General features: G+C 41.3%; 1 protein-coding gene across 1 annotated transcript in view; it reads left to right on the top strand.

Moving 5' to 3' along the window:
- The window catches only part of LOC125462785 (tyrosine-protein phosphatase non-receptor type 3-like), a 220,406-nt gene that overhangs the window by 134,915 nt on the left and 71,389 nt on the right, over positions 1-14,102 (top strand). The window contains exons 17-19 of the mRNA XM_059641119.1: positions 2,531-2,621; positions 2,830-2,891; positions 10,118-10,264. Of these exons, the coding sequence (XP_059497102.1) occupies positions 2,531-2,621; positions 2,830-2,891; positions 10,118-10,264 (300 nt within the window). The remainder of the gene's footprint in view (positions 1-2,530; positions 2,622-2,829; positions 2,892-10,117; positions 10,265-14,102) is intronic.

Here is a 14,102-nt window from a genome sequence, read left to right as displayed (position 1 = left end):
GGTCAGTTCATTGTGTATTATGCTGTTATACAAAAGTAAGCATTCATCATGGGCTATAAATTTCATTCCATTCAAAATCAATGCACAAGTTCCTTTGCTGTAAGATCCACATGCTGAGAAAGAGTTACATGAATAAAGGTTGTTCCCAATGCATGGAGGAACCACTAGTCTGTTTTCTCCTATTCCTCTTCTTGACTAGCAAAGTCTTCTGCTCTTCCCCTCCCTGTGCCCTGCTTTAAGAGTTAGCCTTCAGAGGACATGACCATTGGCATAAGTATGGCCATTCAGATGATGATGGTAGCCAACAGTTGGCATAGTAATAAGTGTACACTTTTGGAGTTATCACACTCAGTTTGTGACCTTGTCCTACCAGGGGATGCTAAAGCTAAGACAGCAAAAATGGAAGTTGTTCAGTATCTTCTTTCGTTACCACTCTTACTACTTTGGATGAGTGTCCAGAGAATGCAGGCTTTGCAAATTATTATTTGGTATTCATAGTTAATGTTATAAATCTGCACACTCACGCTCATCTTGGACACCTGTAGTTTTTGAAATGCACTTACTCATTTTAGCATCAAGTAATGGATAGTTAGTGATTATGGAGCCTAGATACAAATAGCTATCATCAACTCCAGTTTACATCGTCATCATTTGATAGCCATCAATAAGCAACATCCTGGAGCATGACAACTATCTTCCTGATGCTCATGGTCAAATCAAACTCATGAGAGCATCCACAAGGAGCTCGAACAGTTCATCCACTTCATTAACACCTTCCACCCCAACCTTATGTTCACTTGGACCATCTCTGATACCGTTCTCTCCTTCCTATTTCCATTTCTGGCAACCGATATCCATTTCAAGCCTATTGACTCCCACAGCTACCTAGAATACACCTCCTCTCACCCACCTTCCTGCAAAAATGCTGTCCTGTATTCCCAATTCCTTTGCCTTCGCCGCATCTGCTCCCAAGATGAGGCATTCCACTCCCGGACATCCCAAATGTCCTCGTTTTTCACGGACCATGACTTCCCCACCACAGTGGTCGAAAATGCCCTCGACCACAACTCATCCCTCACACCCCCTCCCTGCAATAATGATCAAAACAGAGGAAAACCTTCCACATCAAACAGATGTACAGGTGTTCACCTGCACATCTGCTAGTGTGGTATACTGTGTCCGCTGTTTCCGATGTGGCCTCCTCAACGTCGGGGAAACTAAGTGAAGCTTGGAGACCACTTTGTGGAACATCTGCACTCGCTTCACGACAAATGACTGCACCTCCCAGTCGCAAATCATTTCAAAACACACCCCCCCCCCACCACCCCCAGACAACATGTCCATCCTCAGCCTCCTCCAGTGCCACACGATGCCACCTGAAGGCTGCAGGCACAGTACTTCATATTTCAATTGGGAACCCTGCAGCTCAGTGGTATCAATGTGAACTTCACAACCTTCAAAATCTCCCCGCCCCGACCGCATCCCAAAACCAGCCCAGCTTGTCCCCACGTCCCTAACCTATCCACCCTTTCTCCCACCTATCCACTCCTCCCACCTTAACCCCCATCCCTGCCTCCTTGATCTATCCATCTCCTCTCCACCAATCTGCTCCTTTATCCATCTTCTATCTGCACCCCCTCTTAATTCCAGAACCTTCTTCCCCTCCCCCATTTCTGAAGAAGGGTCCAGACCCAAAACGTCAGCTTTCCTGCTCCTCTGATGCTGCTTGGCCTGCTGTGTTCATCCAGCTCTACAACTTGTTATCTCATGAGAGAATCTGACCATTTGCTTCCTTGGAATACTAACATGATATCCGTGTATATAGCATACACAATTCTGTGTTCTATAGTTAAATAAAAGTTAATAATCAACCTCATACAGGTAGCATTTAGTTGACTTGTCGCTTCTCACTAACTTAACGTCTCCTTATTTAATGAGTTTTTTCGCCTTTCTCACAAATAGTTTCACTCGTGTGTGTATTTGCTACTGAATCAATGAAGTGGAGATGCCAGTGTTGGTCTAGGTCAGAAGTCAATTCCGCCAGAGCTCTTCCTTTTTATTTATTAGTTATCAATTTTATTGCATTAATTTAGATCGAGACAGGAGCTTGATGCTGTATGGAAGGTTTATCACACTTTGTTCGAACATCTCAGGGAATTTCGCAACATGGTAGGGTAAAAAGATTTCAGTGTTTGTAAGTGATTTGTATAAACAGACCATGCAGGGCAATAGATGCCTACAGAAATTTCAGGGTTGAGTCTTACGATAAGAAAAAAGGATTTTGAGGAAACTTGAAGTAAGGCTTCTTTATATTGCTTCTCTTCATCCTTGTCTTCCTCTTGAAAGAAAGTGAAGCAGAATCCTGAAGGGAAATGCCATTATTTCCTAGACTGAGAGGTTGAAAAGTCTGAAATTATGGAAGGAAAAAGTGCTAAAGAGATCAGCAAGCTTTTACATTGGAACAATAAGATAAGTAAATGTGAAAACTTCTATAGGTTTAATCTAATATTTTTCAAACTTTGTTTTCAAGCAACTGTACAGAAAAAGACCTGGAATGGCTATCTCACATGCAAAGATGGCACAAAATATGGACAAAAACAGATACAAAGATGTATTGCCATGTGAGTGCTATACAGTTGTTTCTTGGTTAATTTAGATTGATGATAAGCATTTGTTCATTAAGGGCAAAAGTAATTGCTTTATTTTTCAGTGAACTAAAAACAATCAACCTTAAATCTGCTTTTCATAGTTATAATAGATTAGCAAAGAAAAAGGTTTAAGAATAACTTTTGGAAATTTTAAATTTCATTTTTCTTCCCTTTTGTACAGATGATGTTACTAGGGTTGTATTGGATGGATCGGAAGATTATATTAATGGCAGTTATGTTAATGTAAGTATTAAAGTTCTTGATATGGTCAGAGAAAGTGCATTGATAGCTATGGCTTTGATTTCTCAGCGAATGGATTTTAACTGTACTTTATAATCCAGGCTTCTCCAACTAGAGTTTCATTTCAATTTGTCAAGTCAATTACTTTTGGATTATCTTTGAATAATCGAGTGACAGCTCGACTGCTTACAAGCATATGTATCTTTTGTTAATGTTGTGAATTATTATTGTCAGCTGTGACCATGTTGAATGCAGATCAGGCTCAAACAGTCTTATTTGTCTATTCCTGCGTCTGTTGTAAATTTATTGTTTAATGGTATTGAGATATACAGGTCAGCAAAACTCCATCCTGCATGAGTTTATATAACTCTGAGAGCTGTGGTAGCTCAGAAATAGTGCATTTAACAAACCATACACCTGAATTAGTAAGGTTGACTTTTTAAAAAATACCATATACAAAATACAGATCAAATCAGTATGCATGTGAATGGACAATAATAATCCACAACATTCACAAAAGATATGTTTGCTAGTAAGCAGTCAAACCATTGAATGTCATTTGATGATTCAAAGATCATCCAAAATAAGTGACTTGGCAAATTGAAATGAAGTTCTATTTATAGAAGCCTAGACTATAAAGTGCAGTTAAAATCCATTTTATTGATTTACTAATTTGTTATGTGGTCTTGACAGTGAGCCTGTCTTAATGATGAGCCTGTAAAACTAAAACAGATATAAAAATTATCTTTTTTTTAAAGCTTTTGAGAAGATTTGTAGCTCGGGTTGTGAATGAGGTTGTAGACTTGCTCACTGAGCTGGTGTGTTTGGTGGCTGATATCTCATCACCCTGCTTGATAATACGGTCAGTGCGCCTCCGGTGAAGCCTTGGTGTTCTGTTCCCGCTTGTTATTTATATGCCTGAATTTGCTGGGGTGGTTGGCATCACTTCCGGTTCGGATCCAGTTCACTGTGTTTGATGTTCTAATATACAAACCACTGAAAAACAGAACTGGAAGTGATGCCAATCACCCCAGCAAACTGAGGCATATAATAACAAGCAGGAGAGAACGCCGACACTTCACCAGAGGCTCGATGACGAAATGTCTGCAACCAAACACACCAGTTCAGTGAACAAGTCTACAACCTTATTCTCTTTTTATGGTAGAACACAACTTATTTATACCTTGGGCTTCAAATGGCTGAAGTTCTGTGGGGAAACTTGGACACTTGAGTCAGTGAAGTGCAACAAAAACAAAGTTGCTGGAAAGCTCAGCAGACCTGGCAGTATTTGTGAAGGAGAAAACAGTTTATGTTTTGGGTCCGGTGACCCTTCCTCAGAACTGATGGTGGCTGGCAAAACATCAGTTAATATGCAGAGAAGAAGGAGAAGGAGAAGGCGATGGGGTAGGGAGTAAATGATGGGATAGATAAAGAGAGAGAAGAGCAGTTGGACAGACCAAGGAGTTGCTAACAATCAGGTTGGGAGGGTGAATAGTTGATCATGGGCGCTATTAGTAACTAATAACAAGTAGTGTGTAATGGCAAGCTATGTGGTAACAAGGCCTGGTGTGTGTGGTAGGGGGCTGGGACATGGGAGACTTTAGGCCCTAAAATTATTGAACTTGATATTGAGTCCAGAGGGCTGCAGGGTCCCCAAGCGGAAAATGAGGTGTTGTTCTTCTAGTTTGCATTGAGCTTTGCTGGAATACTGCAGCAAGCCAGAGACACACGTTGGCCAGGGAACAGGATGGTGTTTTAAAGTGGCAGGCAACAGGTAGTTCAGGATTGTTTTTGCGAGCGGAGCGCAGTTGTTCTGTGAAGCGGTCACATTGTCAATGCTTCATTCTCCCAATGTAGAGGAGACATCATTGTAAGCAGCAAATGCAGTAGACTAGATTCTGGGAAATGCAGGTGAAGTGTTGGTTCACCTGGAAGGTATGTTTGGGCCCTTGGATAGTGGAGAGGGAAGAGGTAAATGGGCAGGTGTTGCATCTTCGCCAGTTACAGGGAAAGATGCCATAGAGTTGGGGGTGGGGGGGGTGCTGTGTGAGAGGTGGTGTTGGGGGTGAAGTAAGTGTGGACCACAGTATTGTGGAAGGCGGACAAGGCTGGGGAGAGGAATCTGTTTCTGGTAGTGACATCTCGCTGGAGATGGCGAAAGTGGCATCTGATGATCTTCTGGACATGGATGCTGGTGGGATGATGGGGTCCCTCTTGTCCTTGCGTGTTGCTGTTGTCGGTGGGAAGAGAAGGGGTGAGGGCGAAAGTGCGGGAGATGTGTCAGACCCAGTTGAGGGCCTGTCATCCATGGAGCTGGGGAATCCTTGGTCCTTGAGGAAGAAGGTGAACATTTCAGAGGCTCCCTTGTTGAAGTTGGCCTCATCTGAACATATACAATGGAGATGGAGGAACTGAGAGAATGGGAACTGAGAGAATGGGATAGAGTCTTTACAGAAAGTAGGGTGTGAGGATGTATAGTCCAGATAGTTGTGGGAGTCAGTAGGTTTATAGTGGGTATTAGTGGCCAGTCTAACCCCAGAAATAGAAACAGATGTCAAGGAAGGGAAGGGAGGAGTCAGAGATCGACCAGGTGTAAGTGAGAGCAGAGTGGAAATTGGAGGTGAAATTGATGAAGTTTTCCAATTCCAGATGAGAGGGCGAAACAGCACCGATGACATCATGGACGTATCAGAGAAAGAGTTGTTGGTGGGGTCCGGAATAAGACTGGAACAAGGAATGATCCATGTACCCCATGAAGTGACAGGCATAACTAGGGCCCATGCAGGTGCCCTGTCAACCCTACTTACCTGAATAAAATGAAAGTTGTTGAGGGTGAGGATGAGCTGAGTAAAGCAGAGGAAGGTGGTGGTGGCTAGGGATGGTTCAGGCCTTTGCTCCAGGATGAAGTGGAGGGCCCTAAGACCATCCTGGTGGGGAATGGACATGTAAAGGGATTGCACGTTCATGGTAACCAGCAAACTGGAGATTTTGAAACTGGCACAAAGCATCAGAGGAATCACGGATGTGGGCAGGGATTGGACCGGGGGAGAGAAGACAGACTGCAGGTAGGGAGAGATGAGTTGTGAGCGGCAGGAGCAGGCTGAAACAATGGGTCTGCCAGGACAGTCCTGTTTGTGGATTTTTGGGAGGAGGTAGAAGTGAGCTGTGTGGCGCTGGGGTACTATCAGCTCAGAAGCAGAGCAGGGGAGATCACCAGATGAAATGAGATCAGTTACTGTAGCAGATACAATGGCCTGATTTGTCGTGGTGGGGTCATGGTCCAGGGGAAAGTAGGAGGAGGTATCTGAGAGTTGGCATTCAGCTTCTGCTAGGTAGAGGTCAGTACGCCAGACTACAACAGCACCATCCTTATCGGCAGGCTTAATAACACAGTAAGGGTTAGATCTAAAAAATGGGAATACAGTCCAGTTCGGAGGCAGAAAGGTTGGATTTGGTGAGAGGGGCAGAGAAATTGAGGTGACTAATATCATGTCGTGAAGTGCAACTTTGTTATAACACACTATTTCAGAATATATTCGCTGACCGTTGCTAAAGCACGAATGAGATAACGGCACAATTCTGAAGTTGTGAATGACATGACCATCAGCCTGATGACACCTATCTGATTGGCACAATCAAATTAGTTCAACACACCAAGTAAAATCAAAGTACCATAACATCTTGGAAAACAGAAACACAAATAGAAATTGTTGAAAAGTCTCAGCAGATCTGACAGCACCAATGGAGAGAAAGCAGTGTTAATATTTTGGGTCCAGTGATCCTCCTTCCAACAGATTCTTCCAATTAAATTCATTCTTCTGCAGAAAGATTATAATGCTTGTCTGAATTATGGACGATGACACTATTTTATGTGGAAATGGAAATGCCAATAATTTACATCAGACATCAACAAACAGAATTACATAGAATCATAAAATCCCTACAATGTGAAATCAGAACATTTAGCTCAGTGAATCCACACTGATCCTCCGAAGAGCATCCCACCCAGACCATCCGACTACAGGGATAGGGTAATCTTGCATCTGCCATGGCTAATCCGCCAAGCCTGCACATTCCTGGTCACAATGGGCAATTTAGTATGGCAGTCAACTTAACCTGAACGTTTTGGACTTTGGGGGGGAAACTGGAACACCCCGAAGAAACGAGCGCAGACACAGGGAGAACATGCAACCTCTGCACAGACAGTCGCCCGAGTGTGGAATTGACCTGGGACCATGCAGTTTACCATTCTAATCAGAAGCAATTAATGACAAAATCTAATTGTTTACAGTAAGCTTGGAAATAGCTAAAGACTTTGATCTCTTTTCTTCAAGATATCTGCAGAGGATAAACTTGGAACTACAATTTCAGATATATCCATTCATAAATACAGTTATATTCATATCTGCTGTCTATCAGTAGGTAACAAAGAAACTACTGGCCCAGCAAGCAATTCAGCTTAATGGAAATTAGGGACAGCTAACAAATGGTGGCTATGCCAATGATGCCCACATTGCTTGAAAGAATTTTCTAAAAATCTGGCATTAGTTGCATTTGAACATTGGCTATGTTGCATGTTGGCAAAATCAACATTTATTTCCCAACCTTAACTTCCAGGATGGTAATTACGATCAACATTATTATTTTTTTCCTCTATTCACTCATGGGACTTGGGTGTCTCTGACTGGCCAGCATTTATTGCCATTCCCTAGCTGCCCTTGAAGTCAGCAGCTTGCTAGGCCATTTCAGCAGTTAAGTGTCAACTACGTTGCTGTATGTGGGGAGTCACATATAGGCCAGATCAGATGAGGATGGCAGATTTCCTCCCCTAAGGATATTTGTGAGCCACATAGGTTTTTCCTAACAAACAACATTGGTTCCATGGTCATCAGTAGATTCTTAATTCCAGTTTTTTTTAATTGAATTCAAATTCCACAATCTGTCATGGCAAGATTCAAACCCAGGTACCCAGAACTTTAGATAACAAAGTGTGAAGCTGGAGGACCTCTCTGATGAAGGGTCTAGGCCCGAAACGTCAGCTTTTGTGCTCCTGAGATGCTGCTTGGCCTGCTGTGTTCATCCAGCTTCACACTTTGTTATCTTGGATTCTCCAGCATCCCATTATCACTACCCAGAACTTTAGCTGGGTTTCTGAATTAATAGTCTAGCTCTCACACCACTAGGCCATCGCGTCTCCAGTTACTGTGGAGTGGAGTCACAAGAAGGCCGGTCCAGGTAAGAATTGCAGATATCCTTCCCTGGAGGATACTGGTAACCCACATGGTTTGTATAATTCATATCAGTCTGCTTTGTATTCCAGATGTTTCTTGAATTAAAATTCAATCTGCAATAGAAGTTAAACGTTTCGTTCCCCAAAACATTAGTCCGTGTTTCTGGATTACTAATTCAATGACATTAACAACACGCCATCACCTTTTCCTCAGTTTCCCCTTATAAATTGTGTTATTTGACTATATTTTGTGTGGGGGAAACAGTGTCCCTCAAACTATATTGAGTTTTTTAAGGAAGTAACCAAGAGGATTGATGAGGGCAGTTTGATAAACTTAATTACTTGGACTTTAGTAATGCCTTTGATAAAGTTCCACATGGCAGACTAATTCAGGGATTCATGTTGAATTTCCTATTTGGATACAAAATTGACTTTACGGTAGGAGACAGAGGGTGCTGGTGAAGGGTTGATTTTTTTGAACTGGAGGCCTGTGACCAGCACTGTTCCACAAGGTCTGGTGCTGGGCCCACATTGGTTTGTCATTTATATAAGTAATTTGGATGAGCATATAAGAAGCAAGGTTAGTAAGTTTGTGGACGACACCAAAATTGTTAGTATAGTAGACAATAAAGAAAGTTATCTAAGATTACAAAGAGATCTCGATCAACTGAGTCAATGGGCCGATGGTACCAGATGGAGTTTAATTTGGATAAATGCAAGGCATTGCATTTTTGTAAAACAAATAAGGACAGGACTTAGGCAATTAAAAATAGGGCCATGGGTAGGGCTACGGAATAGAGAGACCTGGGTTTCAGGTACATAACTCTTGAAATTTGCATCACATGTCGACAGGGTGGTAAATAAGGCATTTAGCATGCTGCCTTTATTGCTTAGGCCGTTTGAGTACAGGAGTTGTGATGTCATGACGTTATTCAAGACATTGGTGAGGCCTTTTTTGGAGTACTATGTGCAGTTCTGGCCACCCTGTTACAGGAAAGATGATATTAAACTGGATAGGGTTCGGAAAAAAATTTCCAGGATGTGGCTAGGAACAGTGTTTGAGTCGTAAAAATAGGCTGGATAGGCAGTGACTTTCTTGGCTGAAGTGTAGGACATTGAGGAGTGACATAGATATTTATAAAATCATGAGGGGCTTAGGTAAGTTGAATGACAAGGGACTTTTCCCTAGGGTGGGAGCATTCAAAACATGGCATATTTTAAGTGAGAGGAGAAAGATTTTTAAAAGGACATGAGGCAGCATTTTCAGACAGATTGTGGTTAGTGTGCAGAAAACTGCCAAAGGAAATAGTGGATGCAGGTACAGTTAGTGTTTAAAAGAGATTTGGATAAGTACATGAGTAGGAAAAGTTTGGGAGAGATATGGGCCAACGTCAGTAGGTGGGACTAGTTTAACTTGGGAACATGGTTGGTGTGGACCATTTGGACCAAAGGGTCTGTTGCCATGCTGTATGACTGTCACTCTATTCCACCTTCATCATTTTGATGTTAAAGGTAGGTTTCTAACAAGTCTTTTTTAAAAATTGTTTTTGAAATTAAAAATAATTTTTGAAAATGTCAAATGTTTCAAGATGTATGCATGACCTATGTGAGTGGAAAATATTAAACGTAGTTTTTATTGTCATGTACTGAAGTGCAGGGATACATGAATACAGTGAAAAGTATACCAAGTCACCATTTCTGGCACCATCTTGGGTACAAAGGTGCCAAGGTACAAAATCTTAAGTATAAATTTTTTTAAAAAGTTAGAAGTTCAGCACTACAGTCCTAAAACACAGAAAGAGAGAACGGAAGGAAAGCAGAAGAGTTGGTGCTGGGCTTCAGGCCCCAAGGCCAGGAGTCAGCACAGGGCTTCGGGCTACCGAGGCTGGGAGTCAGCGCTGGAGTTCAAACCCTGAGTCCACCACTGGGGTTTATATCTTGTTAATTGTACTAATATAACCTGCATCACTGTAATGTTTGAATTTTGCTCCTTTTACAGATGGAAATTTGCGGTACTGCTATCCAAAATAAGTACATAGCATCCCAAGGTCCACTTCCACATACCTGTCAGCATTTTTGGCAAACAGTTTGGGAGCAAAGTTCATCTTTAATTGTCATGTTAACAACCCTTACAGAAAGGGGACGGGTAAGTATTTGGGCACTATTGCGTTTAGAACCTTGTGAAATAAAATAATTTAACTATTCTAGAATATTGACATTCATGTGACAAAGTTACTGAAGACATTTATTGATGGGAAAATAGTCATTTTCCTCAGCCAAAATCAAAAAGCTTATTCAGCAGGTTTGTTAGGAGTAGCAGATCTATGTTCAAGTGAGGACACAGGCCCCATGATTATCTCATCTTGTTCGGGGGTTGAATCCTTTGCTATTGGCATGAATCTGATCGACATTTGTCTTGCATCTTTAATTACACTTGCAAAAGTGTTGCAGAGCCATCTTCTTGAACCACTGCAGCCTATTTAGCGTAGGCAATGCTGCTGAGAAGGGGTTTCGGGATTTTGATTCCGTAAGAGCAAAGGAAGATGTAATTACAAGAAAGATGTTGTGTAGCTTGAAGGGAATCGTACAGATACTGGTGTTCCCTGTGACTGCTGCCCTTGTTCTAAGTTGTAGAGTATGCTAGTTAGGAAGGTCCTGTCGAAAGAGGCTTAGTTAGTTCTGCAGCACTCATGTGAAGTACTGCCAGTGTTCCTGGGTAGTGAAGGGAGTGAATGTTTAAGGTTGTGGAAGGCATGCTAGTAAAATGCAGTGCTTTGTCTCAGATGGTATGACCCTTTTTGTGTTGTCGAAGTCATACCGTTGTAAACAAGTGATGAAAAATCCATCACAACCTGACATTTGTCTTTAGATGGTGGGCAGACTTTGAAGAATCAGGAGATCAGTTAGTTACTGTCAGTAGTAATCTCAGCTCAATTATATCTGCTATACTTATGTGACCAATCAAGTTTAGTTTCCGGTCAATGGTAATGCCAGGATTTTGATAGAGGGGCAGTTCAATGATGATCATCCATTGAATATCATAGATGATTAGATTCTCTTTTGTTGGAGATGATCATTGTTTGGCACTTGTGTGTGGCATAAATAGCAAGTAGCATTTATCAGCTCAAGCTGAACATTGTCAAGCCTTGTTGCATTTGGACATGGACTGCTTAAGAATTTCAGGAGTCACAAATGGTGAAATATGATCATCAACGATCATCCCCACGTCCGACCCTATGAGGAAAGAAGGTCGTTGAAGCAGCTGATATATCTGGGCCCAAACAGCACCCTGAAGAACTCCTGTACTGATGTTTTGTGGTTAAGATGATTGAACTGAAGCAACCAAAATCATCATCATTTGTGCTCAGTATGACTCAAGTCCTTGGATTCCCATAGACTCTTGTCGTCAGGGTTGTATCTGTGCTTTCACCTATTTCTTGTTATCCTGTGGAGTGAATAAAATTGATTGAAGACTCCTGTCTGCGCTGCTGACAACAACTGGAGAATGCTGAAATGTACCTGTTCATCACCTCTGGGTGAGGTTCTTGCACTTCTGCACTGATGTGCTGGGCTCGCCATTTTTGAGGATGGAGGTATTTGTTGATAAAATAAACAACTGCAGATGCTAGGAAACTGAAAACATTCAGAAATTGTTGTAGAAACTCCAGCAGGCCTGGTAGGATGTGTGGAGAGAAACTAGAGTTAACATTTTGACCCCAGTGACCCTTCTTCAGAACTCGGATATTTGTGGTGTCATATCCTCCAGTAAGTTCTTTAATTGCCCCCTCCCCCATTTTTGGCTGGATATAGCACAACAACAGAGCTTTGATTTAAACTGCTGGTTATGCAATCTCTTATCGCAGCTCCTTATGCTGCTTGGTGTGCAAGTGGCCATGTGTTGGGTTCTGCAAATCCAAGTAACCCCATCCATGTGGGTTCAGTTCTCACACCACCTGAGGTTGCCAGGTGTATAAATACACATTGCTGAACTAAACGCTAGTAAAATAATAAAAAATACGTCTAGCAATGTAGGATTGCTCTTTTTACAAAATACTAAACTAAACGGAAGAGTTAATGTAGAACATTACTGTTATTTTCTTGTTGCTCCTTTTTTGCCACAGTAGACTCCTCGCCCTGCTTTATTGATATTTAGCAGGTTTTTTGATAAAAAATTTAACAAGTAGAGATGATGTGAATTTGCCTGTGCAAATTTAAAGGTTGCAAGTTTTTATAATGTAGCTCTATGATCTAGAAGTGAATTGAACAGGGATCTCAAAATCTCTGTTTCATAATGAACTCAATAGTGTGTTACCCTTATTCTGTTCAAAATGCCATGGTCCATTTCTTTATCAAGTGAGACTGGAGAGAGTTGTGTGATATTGAAGTGCTGAAGCCTACATTGGTTGCAGTTGAGCAGGATAATATAAAAAATATTGTGTAATTTTAAGCATGCTAAGGGGGGATAAGTTGATGTTTTTCATCTTACATATAAGTAAGGTGCTAAAAACAGACTTAAACAAAGGCACACCAGTTTGGTTGGGCCATTTAATTAAACAACACTAATCATGAAACATCAAACTCCCTACTTGTCTCAGTCGGTTTGTCATTTCCCAGACTAATACTTTTCTCTCCTGCCTGATCTCTGTTCTTTGACCACACATTCCCAAATTTAATCATTTATTGCTGCTTTTTAGTTTGGTTTGTAAACTCCCTTGTTATATGACTGACTAAAAATTTGGCTTCAGCATTGTTCAGGTATAGAACATTACAATAGTAGAGCCTGCACTTTTCCCTAGTGCCCCACAACTGGAAACCACTTCTCCTGCACTGGTCTTTGAGCCACACATTTATTTCTCAAATCTGATTTGCCATATGAATTAGAACTTAGAATTAGAACCCCTACAAGTGAGGAAACAGGCCCTTTAGCTCAACAATTCCACATCGACCCTCGGTGTATCCCACCCAGACCCATTCGTATGACAATTTGCATGTACGTGAGCTAATGAAACAGAGGTTGAGATTCTGCTTCTTGATTTGGTGCCTAGCTCCTCGTTGATACAATGGAACCTCCTTTGTCCTCCCTTTTCATTGGTACAGATAAAGTGTCCATGTAATTTTCCTCCTCCTTGATGTGTAGTGTCTGTCGTTCAACCTTTAGCTCCTAAACTCTGAATTGAAGCCACTTAAGTTGCAGGTACTAACTGCACACGTGTTTATCCTGAATCACACTGCCATCCAGGAGAAATCTGTATTCTGCAAATGCATGATGTCACTTGGCCTGCATCTTTATTGTGTCTTAATTAATCATGTTCCAACTCTAACTGAGGAGTGCACCGGTAATCAAGCATGCCCTGCTACTCTGAGCCATACTAAAAGTGTCAGTGTTTTATTTAATCTCCAGAATGGTTAATTTGTTTATTTTTGTTATTATTATCTGGGGTATAAAAAGACTTCCCCAGGTTTTCTTCAATAAATTCAAAAATAATTTCTTTATTAAGAACAAGTGGCAAAAAGTGTAATTTTCTAAGCTACAAAGCAGACTTAAAGTATATCCCTTTAAACCTACACACATTTATACACAGATAAGACAATACAGCTAAGCAGAAACATCATGTTTCAGAAAAAGGCAAAAAAGAACCAGCAATCCTGTAGGTCAGTGGTTCAAATTTAGAGGATAGAGTTGGTTGACTTTGCAGCATCTTTGATTTCCTGTTGATGAGATCTGATTGCTGATAGTTGCAGAATGACTAAAGATCTTCAGATCAGATTTCAGATTGATTTGGAAATGGACTCCTGATTGAAACTTTATCAGGTTTCTCAAGCTAGTTCATTGAGATAGAAAGAGCTTTTTAGCTGGTTTTGCTTGCAGGGTTTTTCTCTGAATAACAGAGAGAATAGAACTGTCTTTCCTTCCATGTCTCACCACAGCTGCTACATCTAAGTGTGTAGTGAAAAAAAAGCCTTTGTTCAGAGACTGTTGCTCA

This window comes from Stegostoma tigrinum, chromosome 2 (genome assembly GCF_030684315.1).
Source record: "Stegostoma tigrinum isolate sSteTig4 chromosome 2, sSteTig4.hap1, whole genome shotgun sequence".
Classification (NCBI taxonomy): domain Eukaryota; kingdom Metazoa; phylum Chordata; class Chondrichthyes; order Orectolobiformes; family Stegostomatidae; genus Stegostoma; species Stegostoma tigrinum.
This window is presented reverse-complemented; position numbering and strand designations above follow the sequence as displayed.